At 43.1% G+C, this 25,330-nt stretch overlaps 1 protein-coding gene and 1 long non-coding RNA gene across 6 annotated transcripts in view; one reads left to right on the top strand and one right to left on the bottom strand.

The window, feature by feature from the left end:
• SGIP1 (SH3GL interacting endocytic adaptor 1) overlaps positions 1 to 2,348 on the bottom strand; it is a 280,603-nt gene extending 278,255 nt beyond the window's left edge. For all 5 annotated transcript variants that reach the window (XM_074265714.1, XM_074265713.1, XM_074265712.1 and 2 more), the window contains exon 1: positions 2,135 to 2,348. In XM_074265714.1, the coding sequence (XP_074121815.1) occupies positions 2,135 to 2,210 (76 nt within the window). In that variant the 5' untranslated portion in view covers positions 2,211 to 2,348. The remainder of the gene's footprint in view (positions 1 to 2,134) is intronic.
• Positions 2,349 to 2,430: 82 nt separating this feature from the next.
• Positions 2,431 to 25,330, top strand: part of LOC141540494 (uncharacterized) — a 40,255-nt gene continuing 17,355 nt past the window's right edge. Inside the window, exon 1 of the long non-coding RNA XR_012481549.1 lies at positions 2,431 to 2,779. This is a non-coding gene — a long non-coding RNA (uncharacterized LOC141540494). The remainder of the gene's footprint in view (positions 2,780 to 25,330) is intronic.

Consider the following 25,330-nt stretch of genomic DNA (forward strand, 5'->3'; position numbering starts at 1 on the left):
ATAGTCTGGAAAGGTAGATGAGAGTTGGCCTTGAATGCCAAGCTGAGGAATTTTTATTTTTCCCTGAAAGCAAGAGCAACAGTAGGAAACCACAAAAATAGTAAGGAATCTAACAACCAGTTCCTCAACAATCTGGAGCTCTCCACAGCTCCCAGAGTACTGATATCTTTGACTTATGACCCACTTACATGCATCATTATTATCTAATTTTGGTTCAATCTCAAAAATTATGAAGGACATTTCCTTGCTGGCTTGAGTAGCAGTTCTCAACTTTTTGGCATATAGAATTCTTACACTCTCATAAATTAGTGAAGAGACCTTATGTTTTATCTCTGACTATTTATCATTTTAGAAATTTAGATTTCTTCTTATGAAATTATTTTAGCCTTGCAGAACTCTGGAAAGGGTCTCAAGGATCTCCAGGGATCATGGGGCCTTATGTTGAGAACTGCTGAGCTAGAACACGATGAAAGGTCTTGGACCAGGCTTTGGGATCATTGATTAGAGAAACTGAGCCTGTTTGGCCTTGAGAAATGAAAACTTCGGGGCAACATGATGATTGCCTTCAATTACTTGAATGGTTGTCTTAAAGAGGAGAAATTTCACTTGGTTTGATTGGTTTCAGAGGGTAAAATTAGGGAGAATGAGGATAAGTTGCATGAAGACAGATAAGGACTTTGGGTCACCTTAACTAACATGGTGGAAGACTAGACTATTTTCTGATTCTCACGACCCCCCCCCAAAATAACAATTCTATGTAAGCTATAAAGCAATCTTTAGCTGTTGCTATGGCTGCAGAAGCCCACACCAGGAGCTTCCAACAGAAATGGAATCCCTGACCTTCCTACAGACTCCAGACTTCCACCCAGGCCCACGGAGATCCAAATTCCAAATGGCAGACACTTGCCCAAGATTCCATATGCAAAGGAGCAGAGGGAGCAGGATACGTACACGACTAACAGGAAGAGCCCATCCATCACTTAGCACATCTGGGGCCTTTCTGCCCCCGCTCCCCCCACCCAGAAACACCTGAGGCAAAAAACAAGTCTGGGGAACCATAAATTGCACAGAGTGGGAGAAGGCTTACAGTGTGAGAAAATCACCTTTAGAGAGGAGAGTCAGGAGTTAAGGAAAAAGACTGAAATTACTAAAGATTTCAGGAGGTAGAAAATTCTAAACCATGAGCACAATCAAACCAGACAAATATGGAGATATATATGTGTGTGCATTGTATACGTGTATGTGTGTGTGTATAATAACACAAATGAAAATTAATCAACACCCAGACAGAAAATCCTGCAGATTCACCTGAGAGAATGCCATCACATAGGATTCGTCCGAATGGTTTAAAAGAGAAAAGGGAATTTAAGAAATGAATGGCAGGAAAGAAGACTTGGAATCCACAGAAGCAAGTGTTACCCCCCCAAAAAAATGAAAGAGGGAATAACTGATCATTAAAATATGCTGAAGATAAGGAAAAGTAGATATTCATTTTAAAGTTCATTTTAAGGCAAAATGTCTTAATGATTAGAACACCAGAAGAGAGGAATAGATTTCCTTGGTGGGGGAAGAAAGCAAATTTCCCCTAGAAGACATCTTCCAGCAAACTAAGGGGGATTTCAAAGGAGAGTTTTGTTCTTAAAAATGTTGGGCTTGAATTGAGCTTTTATTGTTCTGTAATTGTGATGCCGAATTTAACACTAATTAAAATAAAATACCTTGATATTTATGTAGTACTTGATAAATATCACATCCGAGCCTCGCAATAATATGATTGACAATTTAAATATGATGATATCTATCTTACAGATGGGGAAACTGAGGCTCGGTGATTAAATGATGTGTCAATGGTCACACAGTTAATAGGAATCCGAGACAAGATTTGAACCCTGATCTCCCTGGCTCTGAGCCTAGTACTCTTATCAATTAGTGTATGTTGAAAATAATGTATAATAACTTTTGAAAGAAACTGCTTCCATATTATTTCTAATATTTTCCTTGCATTAGTTAAGGCTACATGTGTAACTGACCTTCTTTTGCTGAGAGATTTGAGTATCCTCTTATTATGTTTGATATATCCCACCTTCCTATTTTTCATTACTTCAAACATCTCAGCAGAATACTTCCTTCTTACCTCCTTTTCTCTGAAGTATTGATCCATCCTCCTTAAAATGGCTCATTGTATCTATGTGGTCTTGATAAAGAGCCATCCATTGACCTGTACTTGATCCCCAGCTTCGCTTAGATATTCCTTGTCCTTCTTAGGGCTGACCATCTTCCACTTTGTTAGTAAACCAGATGGCCATGGGCCATGGTTAAGTCCATCCCTGTTACCTTTGGAGGAGAAATACAACTCTTCCTTCAGTTAAAAATGATGAGCACCATCACCCTGTGATGTCATAAGCAATAGCCATTGCTGTGACAACATCCTGTGGTAAATCACACAGCTGGACTCAGGGTAATAACATCTGTCATGCCCTTCCCATAATAGAACTTTTTTTTTTCATTTTACGGAAATCATTTTTCTTTTTTCATTTTATCGGGTAGTGAATAGAACATTTAAATTCTGGAAAATGACCTGGCTGATTTAGGAAACTATAACTCACTATCAGAAAACAGTGTAATTTCTCTGCCCAGACTTGTAATATTTTGGCCAAAAATTTCTATCTGATCCTACTCTAAGAAAGGCACGGTGATCTGAACACAAGAGATGTCTTCTGCTCTGCATGGACCACACCTGGAGTATGGTGCTCAGTTCTTGGGCTGTGTTCTGGGAACGGTGAGTAAGCCGACTTGTCTGAACTTGTAGCATATGGAGGAGAATAATATGTAAGAATACAAGAAAGATAATGACCCTTCAGGTGTGTTGGCAGCTTTAAGAACAAAAGAGTTTACATCTTTGATCCTTAAGTTAATAAGAATTTATTACAAGGTATGTATGTGTATATGTGAGAGAGACAGACAGACATGATTAGATCCATGGTTCTGTCATTCCTCTGATTCCATGATACTGAAACATCCTCTTTTCTACAAGTCTTGATGCCTCATTCCATCTTCAAAAGATGGAATAGTTTGAGGGTATGGTCTATCTCTTGTATCCTATCTTTGCATCCCCATCACTTAGCACAGCGTCTTGCACATAGTAAGTGCTTAATAGATGTGTCGGTTTGATTTGTGATAAATCACAATGGGAATAGGAATGTCAGTAAGTCCCCGTGAATTTTTATTCTGATATTCTTGGTGCTTTAATGTGTTGAGTAAGATCAGACTTGAATTTAGATCAGAGTAAGATTTTTCTTTTTAAGAAAAATAAATTAAAGGAATTAGAATAGGTAATGAAGAAAGAAAACTATCACTCTTTGCAGACAATATAATGGTATACTTAGAGAATCCTAGAGAATCAACTATAAAGTTGCAGGATATAAAATAAACCCACATAAATTTTGATATTTTTATATGTTACTAACAGAGTTCAGCAAGAGATAGAAAGAGAAATCCCATTTAAAAATGACTATAGACAACATAAAATATTTGGGAGCCAGACCTATAATGAACACAATGACAAACTACTTTTCACACAAAGTTAGAGCTAACCAATTGGAAAAATATCAATTGCTCATGGGTAGGCCGAGCATCTGTTTTCCTGCCAACAATGGAGATGTGATTTACTTATTTATTTTTGGTTTCTCCACTTTTATTATGAGTTATATTGTTTAAATGTCATAGCTTAGGTTACGTAACACTATGATGTCAATGCTTACTTAATTTCTTCTTTGTTAAGTATCTCTAGAAGAGTCAGCTTGTTCCTTTCTTCTGATATATCCCCTGAGTATAAAAAATCCCTGAAATTACAGTTGAAAATGACCACTTAGATCAACTCATGGCACAAAGGGGAAAAAATCTCTATGATCTGAAGACCAAGCATTGATGTCTTTGGCTTCTTGTTTTAAGTAGTGCCTTTTAGCCATTGCCACCATAAGTTTCACACAGATGTGATACAGAAAAGCAGCAGATTAAATTTCTCTTTGAGTATAGGCTGCCTACATAGAGTTGAAAGGGAGATTTGAGACCGGTTTGTCCAACCCCATCATTGTACAGTAAGCCCCTGTAGGTCGACACTGAAGGCAGGTTGTAAATTGGCTTTGACGTGATGTAGGAGGCACTAGGGCGATCTGAAAGATGCAATGTCAGGAGATTACAAAGAGTCAGATTTGATTGCCAAACAGAAGATTTTGTATTTAACCTTAGAGGTGATAGGGAGCCACAGAAGTTTGAGGAGGAGGATGACATAGTCACATCTGCATTTTAGAAAGATCACTTTGATAGCTAAGTGGAGGAGAGAGTGAACTTGGCAGAAACTTGGGCTGGAAGACCAACCAATAACTATTGTAAGAATACAAAAACGAGGAGTTAAATCAGGGTGATCAAAATAAGATCAGAAGAAAAAAGAAAGTGCATATGGGACATGAGAGAAAGGAAAACTGGCGTCGATGTTAAAATGTAATCAGGGCTGTCATTGTGAATGAAAATAGATCAGTGTAGAGAAATGGAGGATAATCCAGGGAGTGATAGAGAGGACATGGTCAGAGTATCTGGTAGGGAGCAAGAAGCTGTGGAGAAAAAATCCGCATCTGTGATGTCTCTGAGCCGGAAGGGACTTGGACGTTGCCTTGTTAGGGAATCACTGACCTTTAGGCACTAACCTGCTTTCAGAAAGCCTTGTTTCTTCCAAAGCTGGAAGCCCTCTCCTAATCTCCCCACATCAGCCCTAGTTCTGGCATCTGGATCACTCCCGGAATTAGTCTCATCCATCTTTCACCTGACATCCCTTCCAACATTTGACGATAGCCATCCATCATTTCCCCCATTCTCTCCCCCAAGTCTCCTCCTGTTTAGACCAATTCCAAATTACTTAGTCATTTTTTATACAACATTACATGGTTTCTAGTCCTCTCTTCCTCCTTCAGCAGCTCTACTCTCTCAATGAACTTTAAAGAGGAATGGACTGGACCAAATGCTTCCGATGTCATCGGTCTAAGAGGACAATTAACTCCTTGATTTCAAACACTATTTCCACTAATGCAACCTAGCACATCATTAACATTTTAAATGAATTGGACTATTCTCTTGGCTCATTTTGAGCTTGTGATTAATTAAAACCTCAAGGTCTTTTCGACATGAATTGCTCCTACATGAGGACTCCCCTATTCTATCCTTACATAATTAACTTAAAAAGAAACACGCAAACAGGATTACAGGAATTTACATTTATCTTCGTTAAATTTCAACTTTATTTGCTTAGTTCTAAATTGCCAAGACCATTTAGAATTTGACTGCTATCTAGCAAAATATTTATTCTTCCTAGCTTTGTCTCAGCTCTTAATTTGATAAACAAGGCCTCACTGTCATCATCTGATTCACTGATTTGATTAAAAAAAAACAAGTTGAACGGGGTGAGACCAAGGACAGAACTCATCTTCTTTCCACTAGATACCTCCCTCTGGGATCACAGTAATCTGTAGCCAACACTCGCTGCTTAACGAGTTACAAATTCACTTGGTTGTGCATCATCCACTCTGACTGCCCTGCAGAGTCAACTGAGATATCATGAGGGACTTTTCCAGATTGCACACCGAAATCATGAAACGAAACATCCGGGGAATTCTTCTAATTTACCAGTCTAGTGACTATCCAAAAAAAAATGAGGGTTTTTTTTTTCCCTTTTGATCTGATTTTTTTTTTGTGTAGCACAATAAATGTGGAAATATATGTAAAACATTGCATGTGTTTAAGCTATGTTGGATTACTTATAATCTGGGGGGAAGAGAGGGAAAATTTTGGAACACAAAATTTTGCAAGTGTTGAAAATTATCTTTGAGTGTATTTGGAAAAATAAAAAGCTATTATTATAAAAAGTAAAAATAAAAATGAAATTAACAAGTGGAAAAATTGGGGCTAGATGCCTTCCCTCCCTCCCTCCCTTTTTTTCTCCCCTGCTTTTTCCTCCCTCCCTCTCTTCCTCTTTCTTCCTTCCTTTTCCCTTTCCCTTCTTCCCTCCTTCTGTTCCTTCCTTCCTTCCTTTTTCTCTCTCTCTCTGTGTCTGTCTCTATTTCTGGGCCTCTGTCTCTCTCCTCTCTGTCTCTGTGTCTCTGTCTGTCTCTATTTCTGGGTCTCTGTTTCTGTCTCTCTCTCTCTCTCTGTGTTGGTTTCTCTTCCCCACCCCCATTTGTCCCCATCCTCCCTCCTCTTCTCTTCACCCCAATCTCTTCCCTCTCCCTCCCCTTTCCTGTTTTCTTCCTGCCTACATGTGGTATGTTTACCAAGTATACAGTAGGTGCATACACATATATACATACAGCTCCATTGTAAAGTATTAGTTCATGAGAGAGAGAACCTGAGAAGGGAAGTTCAGCAGCCCCTCACAGGACCCCAGGGCGGCCCTGGCCCCCCCCTCCCCTTTCCGGCCCTCTGGTCTCAGCTGCCGTGTCCCCCAGATTAAACCACAGGCCTCCGGGGCTGGAGTGTGATTACCTCGGGGCTGGGGGAGGGGAGCTAAACAGAGGATTGACTACACCCTGGCTGTGAGAAAGGAAGGGTCCCAGGACGAGAGCGGAGGGGATCCGAGCATCCTCTCGTTTTCAGAAAAAGCAACCGAGGCGCGGGGAAGTTAAAGGGTTTTCTGACAGAACATTTCATTGCACAGAAGAGGAAAGTGAGTGAGCGGCTCAGGCACAGTCACTCAGAGCCGAGGCTGGAGACGAGGACGCTTGCCCAGTCTCCCAGCCGCTCTCGGAGGTGCACGACTCCAGCCTTGGGACAGTGCTTCCGCCGCGAGGCCAGGGTGACCGTGGCGCTGTGGGCAGCCCTGGGGAGCACCCTTGCGCAGGGGGGTCTGGGGGCACAAACTGCTCGTGAAAGGAAGTACTCTGGAAATGAGCCCATCCCTCCCTGTCTCAGGTGCTCTGCTTCCTTCAGGACTCGGGTCCAACCCCACCTGGTGCAGGAGGCTTTTCTGCCCTCCCCGAGGCTGCTGCCGTCCCTGTGTCCGTCCCCCCCACCCCAGCCATCCGAGTATCCCCTCCTGTCCGTCTTGTCCCTTCCTGTCTCACCGGGCTGCCTTGCTCACGCACCTCCTTTATCTCTCAGCCTTGCTGTGTCTCTGACCTTTTGGCTTGGTAAACCTTTCTCTGCAGCCTCAGCTTTTAGCCTCGTGTCTGATACAAAAAAAAAAAAAATTTGAATGGATGTTTTTTGATGAAAAATAAGATTGCTGTCCACACCACATTCGTCCACTAGATGGCGGCCGAAAACCACAGGTAGCCTGGAAAGCCCGGGGCCTGTCTAGAAAAGCCGGGCCCAAAGATGAAGAACAATGGACTCCCATTCTGCCTTCGAGCTCTGCAACTGGCTCTCTCTGAAATCCGCCCCGATTTGTGGCATTTCGCTGGTTTCTGTAGAGGCTCCCTTGTGTGAGCTTAGATGAGTCAGCTCCAGCACATTACTGCATTTATTAGGCACCTTTGGTGTGCACCGCGCCTGATACTGGAAGGATCATAGGGGTTACTATACACTTTAGGGGAAAAGAGGGATGCGAAGGAGCCAGCCTGGTCCAGCTCAGGATCCGTAACTCCACGGCGCCTCAGCGCGCAGGCCCGGCCGGTCACCACTTGCTCCTTTTTAGCCTCGCTGGCCAGACGGAGCTGACCGCCGTCCTGCTCTCTGAGGGCGAGTCGGCGCCACTGGGTGCTCTTCCTCAGCCCTTCCGTCCCAGCCGTCTGGTTAGCCCCGGGCTCACTCTGTGAAAGCTTGGGACACGGGATGGCCCTTCTGGCTCCCGCTACCTCATGGAACCGAGGACAGGCAGGACATAAGCTAAACCTCCGCGCGCTCACCCCCAGCAGGCCCTGAAAGGACCTCGATCCGGGCATCGGCCCTGGGCCTTCCGGCGGCCCGGCCCGGTCTCTACAGCGTGGAGGCCAGTTCTGTCTGCGGGGGAAAGTTCAGGCACAGAGAGTAAGGGCCCGGCTGGCGGACGGGCCTGCGGAGGGGCCTGGGGGAGAGCAGACCCTCCTTGGAACTTTCCCCAGGCCTCAGAGAGGGAAGGAGAGCACCTGCAGCCTCGCTCCAAAGCACCTGTGGAGGCCAGAGACCTGCCTCCCCGCCCTCCCTTTGCTGCCATTTCCTCCGGGGGCTCCTTAAGCCCTGGGGGGGCTGGGAATGGGCCCTCCCTTCTCAGTGGGTTCTGTGTGAGTGTGAGAAAACGCCGGGGCCGCCTGTGCCTCAGCCCCTGCTTAGGATGAAGGGCAGTGCTCGAACCTCGCCAGTCCCCTCTGTTTCCAGCCCCCCCCATTACTCACATATACGTCACCCGAGGAGGGAGAATCAACTGATAGTTCGTGGGGAAGAGAAAGTCTCACAGGAGGCGGTGCATGAGCTGGGCGGTGGCGAAGTTGGGGATTGTCAGAGCCCCAGACAAGGAGGGCCGGGAGGGTGACACGCTATGCAAAGGCAAGGTGATGGGAAATAGACTGCGAGTTGAGGAGCTTGTTTTCTCTGGCCACCTCTGGGCCCCTCTGTAGGGACATGTTCCGTGGGACTTCCCCATCCCCCCACCCCCAGTCTTTTCTCCCATTCTCCCTGGGGGGGGGGGGGGGTGCACCTGAGCTGAGCCTCCCGGGAGGCCGCATTGAGTTAATGTGGGAGCTCCACCAGGTAACAGACTTTCATTTGAATGTAATTTTTTTCAAAGATAATGATTAATCCAAAGAAGCAACACATGAGGGGGGTTTCAGACCGGCTGTTGGAGAGAGGGAGCCTTCAATCAACACAGAGTGTTCCGGCCTAGGACAGAGCCTCCATTAATATCCTGAGGCACGTTTAACAATTGGCTCCCCAGAGGGGAAACCATATAGGGGCAAACTTTCATGTAGAATCTCTATCGCTGACATTTCTCTTCACTTAAGTCTAAAAATCAACAAAACCATAAATCAAGCCCTGATCAGCCAATTCTCCAGGTGCGAACGCTCACAATGGAAAGGGAACAGTTGGCTATGACTAACTGGCTCCAGCCCACCGCTGCCCTGGGTGGCTTTTGACCTTGACCTAGGAGCATTTTGCAGCAAGGGGAAAAACCCAGAACTTGGAGCCGGGAGGTCCGCTTACTCCTGAGGGAGCCTTAGCCACTTTATCCCTCGCAGTCCCATTCTCCCAACTGAAATCCATGATCTCTTCATTATCCTCTCCAGGCTATGGGAAGTGATAGACGGTCCATGCTTTGGGGTTCTATAAGTGTGTGTGATTATTCGTTCTTAGGCTCAGCCCAGCCCAGCCAATCCCTAGTGGGGTTCCTGGTCCTGGCAGCGGGGGGCTCACCAGCCCAGGGCAGCCAGGAAGTTTCACAGATGCCCAACGGAGGGAATGGCTGCTGCTCCAACAGGGGTGGGCCCCAGTCACAAGCTTTTCCTTTTCTATCCCACCCCTAGAACTGTGCGCATGTGTGTACAGGCTAAGAATTCTAGCTCCTGACAGCTCAGCTTCTGCTTTCCACTCGCTTGGCTCCTGACTTGAACCCTGATCCTCTTTCCCCATGGGGAGATTTCCTCTGACCCCATGGATTTCCTCATTACAGCTCAGTGCCCCTTTGGACAGCGGGGCAGTCCGGTATGTACCCTTCAGTCCCGCAAAAGAGGATTTCCCAAGAGAGGCGGTCCATTGTTTACTCTGTTTGCCAGAACTGGTTTGGGAGAAGTGGACGTCTTGTCTTTACTAGCAACACCCACTTCCTCCAACCTAAGGAATGGCCGTGTCACCGGCAGGACTGCAGTGTACTATTGCACGGGACTGCTAAAATCATAATCATAATCATAATCAGACCGCTGTCTTGGGTAGGGAGGTAAGGAAGAAAAATTGGAACATTAAATTTTACAAAAATGAATGTTGAAAACTGTTTTTGGAAAAATAAAATACTACTGAGAAAAAAATAACAGGCTACATCAAATAAGATAAATTCTACAAAGTTCTTACCTCACAACAACCACAGCAAGGAGGTTCTAAATTTGGGGAGAATAAAATACTACTGAGAAAAAAAAATATAAGAGGTTATATAAATAAGCTAAATTTTACAAAGTTCTTGCCTCACAACAACTACAGCAAGGAGGTTCTAGTTTTGGGGAGAATAAAATACTACTGAGAAAAAAATAACAGGTTACACAAATAAGCTAAATTTTACAGAATTCCTACCTCGCAACAACCACAGCAAGGAAGTTCTAGTTTTTGGGAGAATAAAATACTGAGAAAAAAAATAACAGGTTACACAAATAAGCTAAATTTTACAAAGTTCTTGCCTCACAACAACCACAGTGGGAGGTTCTAGGTTGTGTATTCTAATGCACTCTAGATTGAGGCCTCCCAGCTCTGGCTCTACACCACCTGCCCCATGTCCACATAGCTGGGGAGGGAAGGAGTCTGGGAGACAAGGGCGGAGACAGGATGGCACCCAGGTTCTCAAGGTCTTTGCCATGGATCACAAGGCTGTGCAGGGCCGCTCCCTCATCCCTTCAGGGCCTCAGTTCCCTCATCTGTAAAGTGAAGGGATTAGACTAGATGCTCACTCAAGTCTGTTCAGTTGTGAAATTCGGTGATTTTTTATAACAGATGGGGAAGGAGAAAGAGCTCACGAATGACAACGGCCAGAACCAAAGAGCTGCTCATTCTAGTTCTGGACAGGGCTGGCTGCTTCTTGTATGTGGATCTACCTTCCTATAGCATCTAACTGTTGGGATTAGTTCGCCTCTGGGGCTGAGCATACTCAGTCTGGTTCCCCTCTGAGTGACATCTCAAGAGACAGTTGGAGACAGCGGTAACTCCCTCCCCAAGACTGCCGGGAACAAACACACCCGATTTTTTCAGCTCCTCAGAGGGATGAGTTTTCCTGACTACTTACCATCTTGGCCCTGCTTCCTTAACACACACTCCAACAAGCGCTGGGCCCTGGATCCTAGGGGAAGACTCTCTGGGGTACGCATTTAGGGGAAAATATAAGGGGCATTTCCAATCCCTTATGACAATAAACCTATCACTGCCAAAAAGAGCATGGATTTGAAGTATTGAAGTTGAAATTAAACATAAATTGAAAACACTGGGGCTTTTAAAAATAAAATAAAATAAAATAAGACGGCCTGCCCACCATTCTCCAAGCAAGTCCCACAAGGGAGGGAAAGGGAAGGTGAGAAGTGTCCTTGTCAGATTCCACCCGGAGTCTTTGGTTCAGTTCTGGACATTGTAGTTTACAAAGGACGTTGCTCAGCTGGCAAGTGTCCAAAGGAAAGCGACCAAATTAGTGGATGTCCTTGAGCCTGGATCATGTGAGGGACGGTTAGCCTGAAGAAGAGATATTCTAGACTTGGGGGGAAAGGAATGGGAAGATAAATATGCTTGGCACACAGTGGGTGCTTAATAAATGCTTATTGTCTTCAAGGATTTGAAGGGCTGTCATGGGGGAGATGGGTTGGTCTGATCCTGTCTGGTCCCCGGTGCCAGCATTGGGAGCCACAGCAGAAAGGTGTGAACATACAAAAGTAGTTTGTTTCATGGGGAAAAAATTTCCTAACATTTAGAGTCAGCCCCAGGGGGAATGCGGGCCATTGAGACTGGATGTCCCCAGATGCCATCTGGGATTCCCCAAGTCAAGAGCATTTGGTGACTTCCTGTAACCTTGGTTTTCTTGCATTAAAAAGGGGAGACTGAACAAAGTCTGGGCTGCCACCTGTGGCTCAGGGGGGGCTGGAGGGTCTCGTGGGGGTCTCTCTGCACTGACTCCTCTTATTTACAAGCAGAAGGGCCTCCAGAGTGAAAGTGGGCAAGGGAGAGGGAAGAGTAGCGCTCAGGAGGAGACCCCCGACATCAGCAGCCCTCTGGGGAATTAAAATCAAGACAATCCTCAGGGGTCATCTCGGACCCGGGAAGCTGTCACATATGAGAAAAGCACAAATGGAGCTGAACACGGCATCGTCAGAACGACGGCCTCACACCTGGAGAAACGTTTCAGGAAAGTCACCTCCCTGCCTCTCTGACAAGTGGCCCGGCTGCAGAGATGGGATCAACAACGTGTGTCTGGGGCTCAGCATCATTCTACAGCCAGGGGGAAGAAGAAGCAAATATCAGCCCCAGGGGCAGCTGGGGGCGCCCGGCCCTGGGGTCTGGCCCTGGAGTCAGGAGGACCCGAGTTCAAATCTGGCCTCAGAAACTTAACACGCCTGGCTGTGGGACCCTGGGCAAGTCACTTACCCCAGCCTCAGGGAAAAACAAATAAATAACGAAATAAACCACAACCCCTTACCCCGCTCCCCCCACACACACTTTCTACTATATGCTGAGCATTGTGCTAGGTCCTGGGTTAAAGAATAAAGGAAACAGTACCCAATGAAGCGCCTACTGTGTGCCGGGCACTGTGTTGGGATTCTTACAAGGCACTTCCGCACGGAGTGCACACCTTTCCAGGAGTTTACACCTTTACACACGGGTTAGGAGCCAGCAGGATGTACCCAGGTAGGAGTGAAACAGTCTCAGCCCTAAAGGGGCTCTCGTGTCCCTTCTACGGTGCCGGCTTCGGGACAGATTCCCATGGTGGGCAAAAGTTCTCCAGAGGGAGGCGGTTCTGGAGTCGGGCCAAACCTCCGGGAGACCGGGGCGCTCCTTTCTTACCCTTCGGGGAGGCTGAAGTCTTCATGTGTGAGAGAGACAGAGACACGGAGAGAAAAAGAGACAGAGACCGAGGCAGGAGACAGAGACACCGAGGGAGGGAGCGGGATGCAAGGACATGCTTCAACCCAGAGGAAGGAAGCTGCTGGCAAAACAAAGGGCGACTGGGGCGTCTAAACAAACCGAGAAGAAACGCGCTCCAGGCACGTCCCGGCTCGCTCAGAGACCAGCCCTCAGCCTCTCTGACTCTGGGGGGGGGGGGGGCGCAGGCTCGGAGCGCCTCACACACTCACACACACACACTCACAGTCACAGTCACACACACACACAGACACACACACAGACACACACACTCACACACACACACTCACAGTCACAGTCACACACACACACACAGACACACACACCCACCCTCTCACACACACACACACACACTCACACACACACACACTCACACACAGTCACACACACACACAGACACACACATTCACTCACAGAAACACACACATACACACACTCACACACACACTCACTCTCACACACACACACACACTCACACACTCACAGTCACAGTCACACACACACACTCACACACAGAAACACACACTCACACATACACACACACTCACACACACACTCACTCTTACACACATACACACTCATACACACACTCACAATCACAGTCACACACACAGACACACACACACACTCACACACAGAAACACACTCACACACACACTCACAGTCAGTCTCACACACACACATACACTCACACTCACTCACACACACATACACACACAGTCACACACGCTCACACACATTCACACATACATACACACACATACACTCACACACACTCACAGTCACACACATTCACACACACTCACACATACATACACACACTCACACACACACACACACACATACACACACACTCTCATGGCCCTCTAGATCACTGTGCCCACAGGTGGGTAGTGACCTGCCGGAGGCGCCGGGTCTCTGATCCCCAACCACTGGGTCACACTGCCTCTTCCGAATAACTTTGGTTGATTCTCACGGCATTTTCCAAGTGCACTGGAAAGAGCCTTGGGTTCAAATCCTGCTCTGGGAACTCGAGGTCATCCGCCGCAGGGTCCCTTCCGGCCCTCGGCCCAAACTGTTCTGCAACAGCGCCGGACTTGGGAGCCAGGGGAGCGGCAGGAACCAGTCCTGGGCCTTTCTCCCGCTGGCTGTGTGGCTTTGGGAAGCTAATGCAGCCTCTCTGAGCCTGGTGACCTCCTCTCTGACGGTGGTCGGGAGTATCTGTGATGGGCCCTCGCAGTTACTGGCCCAATGGTGGGGCTAGCACAAACCACGGGCTACATTCACATGGAAAATCGGGGGGACTTTCCAGGTGGTCATGACCAATGGGCCAGGCTCCCCGACTACTAATCACAAGGACCTGGAGCGTGTCTGGCCTGAGGAGGGGGAGTCCGCAGTCTGGCTCTGGTTCCATTCCTGACGCAAACACAGGGAAGCTGCTTGCCCTTTCTGAGCCTCAGTTTCCTTATCTGTAAAATGGGACAACACTTCTTGTTCCGGCACCATTACTTCCCAGAGAGAAGGCAGGAAAGAAGAACCAAGAAGGAGTAGATTGTCCAGCCCTGAGCCACCTGCCGGCTACCATCTAAAGCCCGAAACGCCCCTTCGGAAATTCACGGGGATGCTCTCCCCGCAGACCACATGCAGTGGCCCAGTGACCACTGAGAGCGCCGGAGCTCCAAGGGGACCCCGTTATGCTGTACATGATAGTTCTGCGCACTGGAGCGGCACCCAGACTGTTAATATAATGTTTATTATACATTATTATTATATAATGATATACATTATATTATTAATTATATTATATAATGACATACATTATATTATTAATTATATTATATAATATAATAATGTTTTCCGATTTCCAACAAACCCTACACTAGAGTTAAAATGTGGTGATTACTGCTAGGTTCCGAGTCCTTAAAAGTCCAGAAAGCCCCTCAAAAAGCCCAAAAGAGCCCTGCCTTTTTCTCAGTCCCAGCTGTGATTACGTCCAAATTCACTGGGATTTCCTAAGACTGAAATATGCTTTGCACAATAGTAAACAAGTGTAATACTAACACTGAAGAGCTGGCTTCTGGGAAAATAACAACATTAATTCTTTCATTTTTTACAACCAGTTGTAAAGTTGTAAGTTGCCCAAAAATTAATAGTGAACATCTTACAGAACGATAGTATCATTATCAGGAGTTTCTTCCGCACTGAAATGATTATTGCTGGGCCAAAATACAGTTTTTGTTCATTAGTGATTCTGATAATTTGCAGTTATATTATATGTATCAAGACTTTCTTCCCCTTTGAAATGATTATTTCTGGGTCCAAATACAGTTCTTGTTCATCGGCGTTTCTGATAAACATGCAGTTATATTATATGTTTTTGTTTTTTGCCAGATTCACAATGTTTATGGAAAGGCTTATAGAAAGCATAGAAATATCACATAAATGCGTGTCAAATTTTGATAAGTTTCTTGGGACAAAATGTATAAACCAACTGAAAAATGGGTACTTTGTATAAGATTTTCTAGGAACACTAATGGTAACTTACATAGAAACAGATGCTCAACAAATACGGCATTTGCGGACAACCCAAAGGGAAGGGATGCTGTATAAAAGAGGCTATTTAGTTTGTTCCAAACCAAGAGTACCTAAGAAAGTATCACATTTCTGTATCTGTATTTCAACTTAATTTTATTTGATTGAAACAATAAAAAATTGACATTTAAAAAAATGAGACAGTCACTGGCTGACCTCTAAAAATCTTTCCACATCTGTTTCTATGACCTAAATCTTGGGTCTGCCAGGATTAGGATAATCATCCATATGGAACTGGACTCCCTGATGGCTCCGGGTCTTTTTCCTTTCAACTCAATCAATTCTGCATTTATTAAGGACCGTGTCAGACTCTGGGGAAACAATGACGGAGGGAGATCCAGCAGCTGTCCTCAAGGAGTTTATATTCTATCTCAGAGAAAGAGCATGTATATGTATAATTACGTATATATAATAAAATACAATAATATATATGTATATATAATAAAATATAATAAAATAAAGAGTATGCATATGTATGTATAATAAAAGATATAAGTGAGACTCCTTAAGAGTTAGGGTATTTGGGAAGGGAGTCTAGAATATATGTTTATATATATATATATATATATATATATATATATATATATATATATATATATACATATATATATATACATATATAATAAAATATATAAAATAAAGTATCTATATGTATATGTAATAAAAAATATACATGAGACCCCTTAAGAGCTAGGGTATTTGGGAAGAGACTCTAGAATATATGTATATATCATATATATATATAATAAAACAAAGTATCTATATGTATATGTATAGATAATAAAAGATATATGTGAGAACCCTTAAGAGCTAGGGTATTTAGAAAGAAAGTCTAATATATACATATATATATATATATATATATATATATATATAAAATAAAGTATCTATATGTATAGATAATAAAAGATATATGTGAGAACCCTTAAGAGCTAGGGTATTTAGGAAGAAAGTCTAATATATACATATATATATATATATATATATATATATATATATATATATATATATATATATATATATATATATATATATATATATATATATATATAATAAAATAAAGTATCTATATGTATAGATAATAAAAGATATATGTGAGAACCCTTAAGAGCTAGGGTATTTAGGAAGAAAGTCTAATATATACATATATATATATATATATATATATATATATATATATATATATATATATATATATATATAATAAAATAAAGTATCTATATGTATAGATAATAAAAGATATATGTGAGAACCCTTAAGAGCTAGGGTATTTAGGAAGAAAGTCTAATATATACATACATACATATATATATATATATATATATATATAAAAATAAAATAAAGTATCTATATGTATAGATAATAAAAGATATACGTGAGAACCTTAAGAGCTAGGGTATTTGGGAAGAGAGTCTAGAAGCTCTTCAGGGAGCCCTGAGGAATGCACAGGAGCATGGCTAGCCTAGATCAGGGCACCTTGGTGTGCGATTGTGCATTGTGTAGCACAGGGTCCTGCTTGTTTCACAGCTGGTTTTCCCAGATGAATACATTCACTCTTACACTGAGCAGATATTTATCCCTCACTTATTTGTACAAGGTACTAAAGCTTCACCATGTTCCTAATTACCACCACTGTACTAGCTTCCTAGTAGACGGCCAATGGGTGCTCACTAGTCAAAGAATGCATCCACGTGCTCATTTTTTTTAATCATTTGACAAATATGTTTTGAGTTCTGGGTTCAAATCCTGACCTCCCCAAAAAGCTTGATTCCGAAATTATAAGCACTACCATTCACATGGCATTTGAGGATCTCTTGAACATTTTATACGTATTGTTCTTTTGATCAACCCTTATAACAAGTCTCTGAAGTAGGGGCTATTATTAGTTCCCTTTGTCAGGTGAAGAAACAGAGGCAGAGAGTAGTTAAGTCAGAGAATCTTGTGTTCAAATTCAGACTTAAATACACCCAGTCTTAATTTCCTCATCTGTAAAATGGGGACAATAATAGCATCTATTATTGTGGTATCTATTTGTTTGTTTATTATTGGGAGGTAATTATTATTACTTCCCAATTTGTGGTAGAGATTGAATGAGATCATATTTGTAAGATGTTTTGGACACCTTCAAGTGTTATATAAGCATTAAATCTATGACAGATTATGATTATTGCCATTGCTATTTTTCTGGCTCCATTTCCACCTCTCTACCTCCAAGGAAATGACGTTTCCATTGTCTTTGCTCTCTCTTTGCCTGTGGAAATCCCAGCCAGGGCTCAGAGACAAATCAGATGTGCCTTTAGGAAAGATCCCAGATGCTCAGTGGGCAACAAGGCCCCACCCCTACCCCAAGCCTTTTATAGGCCCTCTTTTGTTCCTCCTAAGGTATTTTCCTGTTATTAACTGTGTGGCAGGAGACCCTCCATAGAGCACAAGCTGAAAGAGGGGGGGGAAATCCTGGCTTGTCTCAGCTTTGTACCTCCCCCACAGGGCCGACTAGTGGGGGGCTCTGGATGCAGAACACGCTGAGGAAATGTTCCTAGCTGCTGTTGGAGGGTCCTTGATCTCAGGTGCAGAAGGCAGCAACTTCCCTCTCCTGCCTCTCCAGAGGCACTCCTTGTCCTCCTCATGCGTGCTTGGGTAATAATCACAATAATAAAATTCTTATAAAATCTGCTTGGAGTGCAGCTGGCTGGGGAGGTGCCCAGGCTCACAGCGGGCAAAGAGAGGTCAAAGAGGAAAATCGGGGTGGTAGGGCCAGCAGTCCTAGTTCAAGGTCTCAGCTGGTAGACCCGACAATGTGAGCCCTCTGAGGTCCAGGGAGAAGACAACTCTCCCCATGAGACCCCAAGGGGCTGATTTACCAGCCCAGAACACAGTCCGGCTTAAGACATACTTCCTAGTTCACTGATAGGCATCGTATATCTGGATGGTCCAGTGCAGAGTGCCAGAGACAGGAAACACTCAACTTCTTGAGCTCAAATCTGATCCCAGATACTTAGCAGCTTGGTAAGTCACTTCACTGGGTTTGCCTTAGTTTTCCTATTTGTAAAATGAGCTAGAGAAGGAAATGGCAAACCATCCCAGTATCTTTGCCAAGAAAACGCCCAATGGAGTCAGGAAAAGTCAAACACAACAAACAACATCTTATATCAATTTAGTTTAGTTTTGTTTGTTTGTTTTGTTTTTGTTTTTGTTTTTTGTTTTTTGTTTTTTTGAGGCAATCGAGGTTAAGTGATTTGCCCAGCTAGAAAATATTATGTGTCTGAGGCTGGATTTGAACTCAGGTTCTGTGCTCTATCCACTGTGCCATCTAGGTGCCCCTTGGTTATTTACATGTTGTCTTCCCCATTAGAATGGAAGCTCCTTTTGGGCAGGGTCCACAAGGTCCATTTCTAGCAGCTGGCATAGTAGGTAACATAGTAGGTCCTTACTAATACTTGTGCATTCATTCATTGATATTTTTTCAATTTCTCATAATGAGAACAAACATTTTTTTTCAATTTCTGATTATAATTGGAAACTGGAAGAATGAAAACTTGGGAAACTCAAGCAGTGGAGGGAGAGGTTCATTCCCACAGGCGTGGACAGCTGTGGGGTCTGTGCACTGAAAACGTGGCCAAGCCTGGCCTTGGCAAGTCAACAACTGCAGCAAAAACTGCTGATCTTGTGGGGGAATGTCAGAAGCCTGGCTTTGCATTCGTTGATGCTGAAAGGATCAGAGCCCATGATCAACAATTCAACAAATTTAGCATACCTTTATAACATCTAATCATCACGGTATGAGATTCGATTACAACCCTTCTATCAAAATGCCTCTTAGGTCCTTTCTAGTTCTTGACCTTTGATCCCATAATACTCAATAACTACAACATCCTAGACACTGAGATCGAAAAGGCAAAATCAAAACGTCCCTGATCTCTCGAGGAACTTACATGCCAAAGGGACTCTCCTAGAATTCTGCTCAGGACCTTAAAGCTTCAATATTCCCTACAACATCCACGATGGAAAAGTTATCTACCTTCTTCTGCCTGAATACTTCCAATCATGGAAACTTGAGACCAAGATTCTGTTCCGTGTTGGCCGCCATTTTGCTCTTTTGGCTTAGAATGAGCAGAAAGATCTTTTTCAAATGAATTACCATCTAGCCATTTAAGCAGCATTTGCAAAGTTGATTTTTAAAATGAACAAACAACAAAACACTCAAACGTAGGATTTTAAGCAGGCTATTAGGGAACTTGGTCCAACATTGTGTCCCCCCCTTGAACTTTTTTGGATATTAACTCTATTATCTATGTTTTAACTATTCCTCTCAATGTCCTATTTGCTATAAGTTTGGTGCCATGCCATCTGTGGTTTTGTGCTAGTCACAATTAAGAATAGAGACTGAAACTATGATTTCAATGGGTTAGGAACCTCCCTCTACCAATGTACAATGGTACCTTCTCTGCAGTTTATAGACACGGTTACTGAAAGAAGGGAAGTGACTTGCCTGGGGTCACACAGCCACTAGTGATAAGCACATAAGCCATCACTCACTGCTTCTCAAAGCAGCTCGTTCCATTGTGGAAAAGCTTAAAATTTGGAAGGACATAGCAGGCCTTTCATTTTTGTTGCAGAACTGAATCGATTTATTCAGCAATTCACCAAAGTTATTTCTTAATTTTCAATCCCAAGGACCAGAAAAACCAGTCCGGAAGCCTGGCCGCCCAGCTTGCCATTGTCTGTCCCCAGATTGCCTGGAGATGAATACCTTTTCAAGTGAAGTCATGATCACTGTACCGCTGCCAGGCCCGTCAATGGGATCACCACGTGTGTCCTGCGTCAGGCTACCAGGGTCTCACCTCAGACATCAGACATAATCCACACAGACAAATGCAACCAGGTGCTTTTAAGGTCAGGCTCCTTCTCTGGAGCAGATGGACCAAAGCCATCCAGGGCTGGGACACAAAGCAGATATTGGGCTTTCTGGAGAACTTTGCTTTGTTGAGATCTGTTGTTTCCCCCTCTGTTCCCACAAGAAGGGAGCTCTTAACATCTGAGTTTTTAAATCTGAGTCTCTTAAAATCTTAAATTTCTTTTTTGGGGGGGTCTTTTTTTAAAAATTTTATTTATTTATAATTTTTTGACAGTATGTATGCATGAGTAATTTTTTAAAACATTATCCCAAAATCTTAAATTTCTTAAAATCTGAGTTTTTAAATCTGAGTCTCTTAAAATCTTAAATTTCTTTTTTTTGGGGGGGGGTCTTTTTTTAAAATTTTATTTATTTATAATTTTTGACAGGATGTATGCATGAGTAATTTTTTTTAAACATTATCCCAAAATCTTAAATTTCTTAAAATCTGAGTTTTTAAATCTGAGTCTCTTAAAATCTTAAATTTCTTTTTTTTTTTTTTGGGGGGGGGGTCTTTTTTTTAAAATTTTATTTATTTATAATTTTTTGACAGGATGTATGCATGAGTAATTTTTTTAAACACTATCCCAAAATCTTAAATTTCTTAAAATCTGAGTTTTTAAATCTGAGTCTCTTAAAATCTTAAAAGTTCTTAAAAGTGAGTTTCCAAGAACAGAGAGACTTTCTTTGACCCTGAATGCTTGCCTTGGTCATGAGCTGATGGTGTTTTAGCTTTTGGAACTGACCTGAGGTGCCTTTATCTCCTTTTAGCCACCAGCTGGGAAGTCAAGCCAGCGAGCATTTATTAAGTGTTTACTACATACCAGATACTACACTAAGTGCTAGAGAAAGCAACAGATGAAGCCCCCAATTCTGGACGTAATAAGTGGCTCGAAGGAGAGGAGATATTGGTGTCCAAAACAAAACAAAAAACAAATCAACAAACATTCAATTTGCACACAGTGACAGCAAGATTATAGGATGATCAATTCTGACGAATGTGGCTTTTTTTTAATAACAAGGTGATTCAGACTAGTTCCAAAGGTCTTGTGATGGAGGAACCATCTGCACCCAGAGAGGACTATGGGAACTGAGTGTGGATCACAGCATGGTAGTTTCACCTTTTTGTTGTTGTTTGCTTGCTTTTTTTATTCTTTCTCATTTTTTTTTCCTTTTTGATTTGATTTTTCTTGTGCAGCATATTTGTGGAGATATGTCTAGAAGAATTACACATATTTAACCTATATTAAATTACTTTCCATCTACAGGAGGTGGGGGGGGGAAGGGAGGGAGAAAAACATTTGGAACACAAAGTTTTGCAGGGTGAACGCTGAAAATTATCTATGCAGGTATTTTGAAAATAAAAAAAGGCTTTAATTTAAAAAGGGACCTTATAGATCAGCTAACAGTCCATACATTTTTTTTAAGTTTTTAAAGTAGACATTTTAAATGTCTACTTCATTACATTTTAATTTTAAAATTAACTACTTTTATCTTCCACATTTCCCCCCCATACACACACACTGAAAAAAAAAAATCCAATACTTATAACAGCTATCGATGACCAATCAGAACACATCGCCACGCTGGCCAGTTGGCCCCGCAGTCTCCTTCTGCCTCTTCCATCTGCCATCGCCTCTCTGGCAGCAAGGCGGCAGCACCCTTTAGCCCTGGTCCACTCGATTCATGTCAGGACAGCAGCATGATACATACCAGAGCAGCGGGGATGGGAATGAGTCACTCAGAAATCACAGAACACGAATTTGAATCCAAGTTGGCAATGGGCATTTATTAAATGCCTACTGTAGGCTTGGCACTGGTCTAAACACCGAGGATACAAAGAAAACTTCTTTTAAGCACTTATTATGCTCCAGGCAGTTTTCTAAGGCAGTGGGATCAGAAAGCGGAAATGAGACATTCCCTGACCTAAGGGAGTTTACATTCTCCTGGAGAGCTGAAAAGATCCTGGTTGAAAACTATGACCTGTATTATTTTTAAAGCACATGATTAAGTAATTATAATGGAAAACTTGACTTGCTAAGTGCCTTAGTTGGTGCGATGGATAGAGCGCTGGGCCTGGAGTCAAACCCGGACACTAGCTGTGTGATCCGGCAAACACTTCCCCTCTGTCTGCCCCGATTTTCTCATCTGTAAAATGGGCTTAATAACTTTCCAAGGTGGTTGTGAGGATCAAATGACATTATATTTGCATGACCCTTAGCCCCCAAGTTTGGCTTATAGTAGGTGCTTAATAAATGCTTTTTTTTTTTTTTTTCCTTACAGAAGGGGAAAGACTATTAGCTGTTGGAGCATTTAGAGCAGGCTTCCAGGAGGCTTTTGGCTTTGGTTTTAAAGGGTGGGTAGAAAATGAATAGTTCTAGAAAGGGGAAAAGGGAGGAAATGGAGGTGGGCAACCATAGGTGTATTCAAGGTCAGAGGGAAGTTCAGTGGGACTGAACACGGAGAGTGTGGATGGGGGGGGGAAGGCTTCGGATCATAAACAAGCTTGAATATGGGGATCCGAATAAGAAAGCCCCGATGATGTGCCAGGCACTGTGGGGACACAAAGAGGCCCTGCCCTCAGAAGACCACCATTCTACTGGATGTCACATCAAAGACCTTTACCTTCAGCTGAGAAACCACCAGGCCTGTCCTTTACCCCCAGATCCTCCCCTCTTCTTCCCTCAGCCATTTCCACCATCCTCGCAGGCTTCCAAGTCCTGAACGTGAGTCATTCTTGTCTCCTCACTCACACTCTACCCCCACATTCAGTCTTTGCCAGATTCTGTCATTTCTCATTTCACAACCGTCCACGTCCTCTCCTTGGCTCTCCGAGAACATCCTCAGCACAGCCCCCAGGACGGTCTACTCATCTTCTTGGCTTGGATTTCTCCCGCCCCAGCCATCTCTACTCAGCTTCCTCAAAGGGTTCCACACGGGCAGCTCCAGGGATTCTCTGGTATTTACAGGATGGAATACAAAACCCCCTGTTTGGGATGTAAACAGCCCTCCACAGCCTGTGTGCTCCTCCAGACTTCCACTTTTCTCCACACACACTTCGGATCCAACCGCTCTTCTCCAAGCTGCAGCATCTTCCATCTCCAGACATTGGCTGTTCTATATACTTAGAATGCTCTGACCCCAACTGAGTCCCCTGTGTGCACTGACAGTATTTTGCCTCTTTTCTGAGTCCCCAGGACTTAGCTCGGTGCCTACAAACACTAAATGTGAGTTGATCGAATGATCGACTCCTAGAATTCTTGGTGAAGTTCCCTCTGATTCAACCATCCTGCAGAGCAATTTGGAATTACGGCCAAAGGGCTATACAAACACACAAACTTTGGTCTGGCAACATCATTACTAGGTCTGTATCCCAAAAGAGACTTAAAACAAAGCAAAAAAGGAAAAGGACCTATATGTAAAAATATACATTTGTGGCAGTTGTTTTCTAGAGGCAGGGAGTTGAAAATTGGGAGGATGCCTATCAACTGGGGAACCACAAGTTGTAGTAAACTATTGTGCTGGAAGAAATGATGAGCAGGATGCTAAAAAAACCTGGAAAGACTTCCAGGAGCTGATGTAAAGAGAAATGTAGTGTGGACAAAATAACAGTAATATTGTAAGATTAGTGGTGAATGACTTGGCTCTTCTCAGCGATACAATTTTTCAAGACAACTCTGACAACCTTATGATAAGAAAGTTCTCCATTCTGGAGAAAGACGTAATTGTGTTTTTATATGGATTGAATCATACTTTTATTTTCTTCATTTTCCTTAAGGATTTTTTTGGTCTAAAGAACTAATGGTGTTGATAAGGATTGAATCATACTTTTACTTCATTTTTTCTTGAGGATTTTTTTGCTCTAAAGAACTAATGGTGCTGATAAGGATTGACTCATATTTTTATTTTCTTCATTTTTTCTAGAGGATTTTTTTTTGCTCTAAAGAACTACTGGTGTTGTATATAGATTGAAGCTTATTTTTTATTTCCTTCATTTTTCTTGAGGGCTTTCTTTTTGGTCTATGTTTCCTTTCACAACATGACTGTTATGGAAATGTTTTGCACGGCTCCACTTGTGTAATCTATATCAAATTGCTTGCCTTCTCAATGAGAGGTGTGGAGAGAGAGGAAGGGAAAAAATCTGGAACTCAGAGTTTTAAAAACAAACGCTTAAAATTGTTTTTACATGTAGGTGAGGAAAATAAAATAGTAAATATAAAAAAGAATATCTAGCTTTCTTAAGACTCAGCTCAAGATCTGCCCTCTGTGGGATGCCTTTTAAGGAGCCTGGCACTGATCCTTCCCTGGCGAAAGTATCTACTTTATTTTAAATACATGGATTTATGCTATGTTGAATCCCTCATAAGAAGGGGAAGTCTCAGGAGGTAGGGTTTTTCTCCTTTTTTTTTGATCTTTGGCCTTTAACATGTTGCCCGACACACTGGATGAAAATAATAGAACTGTGACTTGTGCTGTGCACATTGAGTAAGCTTCAGTAATTATCGCCAGAAAAAAAAAGGAGTAAAAAGTAGCTTCAAATAAATATTTACAAAGGAATTCATTCAGGGTTGGGGGAGAGACAGAACCAATGGAATATAGTGGCCCAAGAGCTCACGTAACTGCTGTCCGTCCTTCTCAAAGAGAACCATGATAATATGGAGGTGACGCCATGACCTGCAAGTGAATTGGGCTTAAGTGAGGGAGGGCTGGGCAAGGTCACCGGCCTCACTCCTCCTGAGGTATCTGGGCCAGATCTGGATCAGGATGACTGGAGATGGCCTTGGATGCAATGGGAGAACTTCCCCTTTTAAGCTAAGGTCTCCAATAGGTCTCAGTTTGACTGAAACGACGGCCATTCACAAATTAGGACTAGGTAAGAAATGAGGCAGAAAATGGACTCTTTTACGTAGCAAAAAAAAAAAAAAAAGCAATAAAACAAAACAAAAAATAATAATAAAAATAAATCAGTCTAGAAGGGGAAGGCCCTCTGTGTTTCTACCATTTACATTCACTCTGAATCCAAACAATGATCAACTAACTGGGGCTTGGTCTGGGATCTATTGT

The sequence above is a fragment of the Sminthopsis crassicaudata genome, chromosome 4 (genome assembly GCF_048593235.1).
Source record: "Sminthopsis crassicaudata isolate SCR6 chromosome 4, ASM4859323v1, whole genome shotgun sequence".
In the NCBI taxonomy this organism is placed as follows: Eukaryota; Metazoa; Chordata; class Mammalia; order Dasyuromorphia; family Dasyuridae; genus Sminthopsis; species Sminthopsis crassicaudata.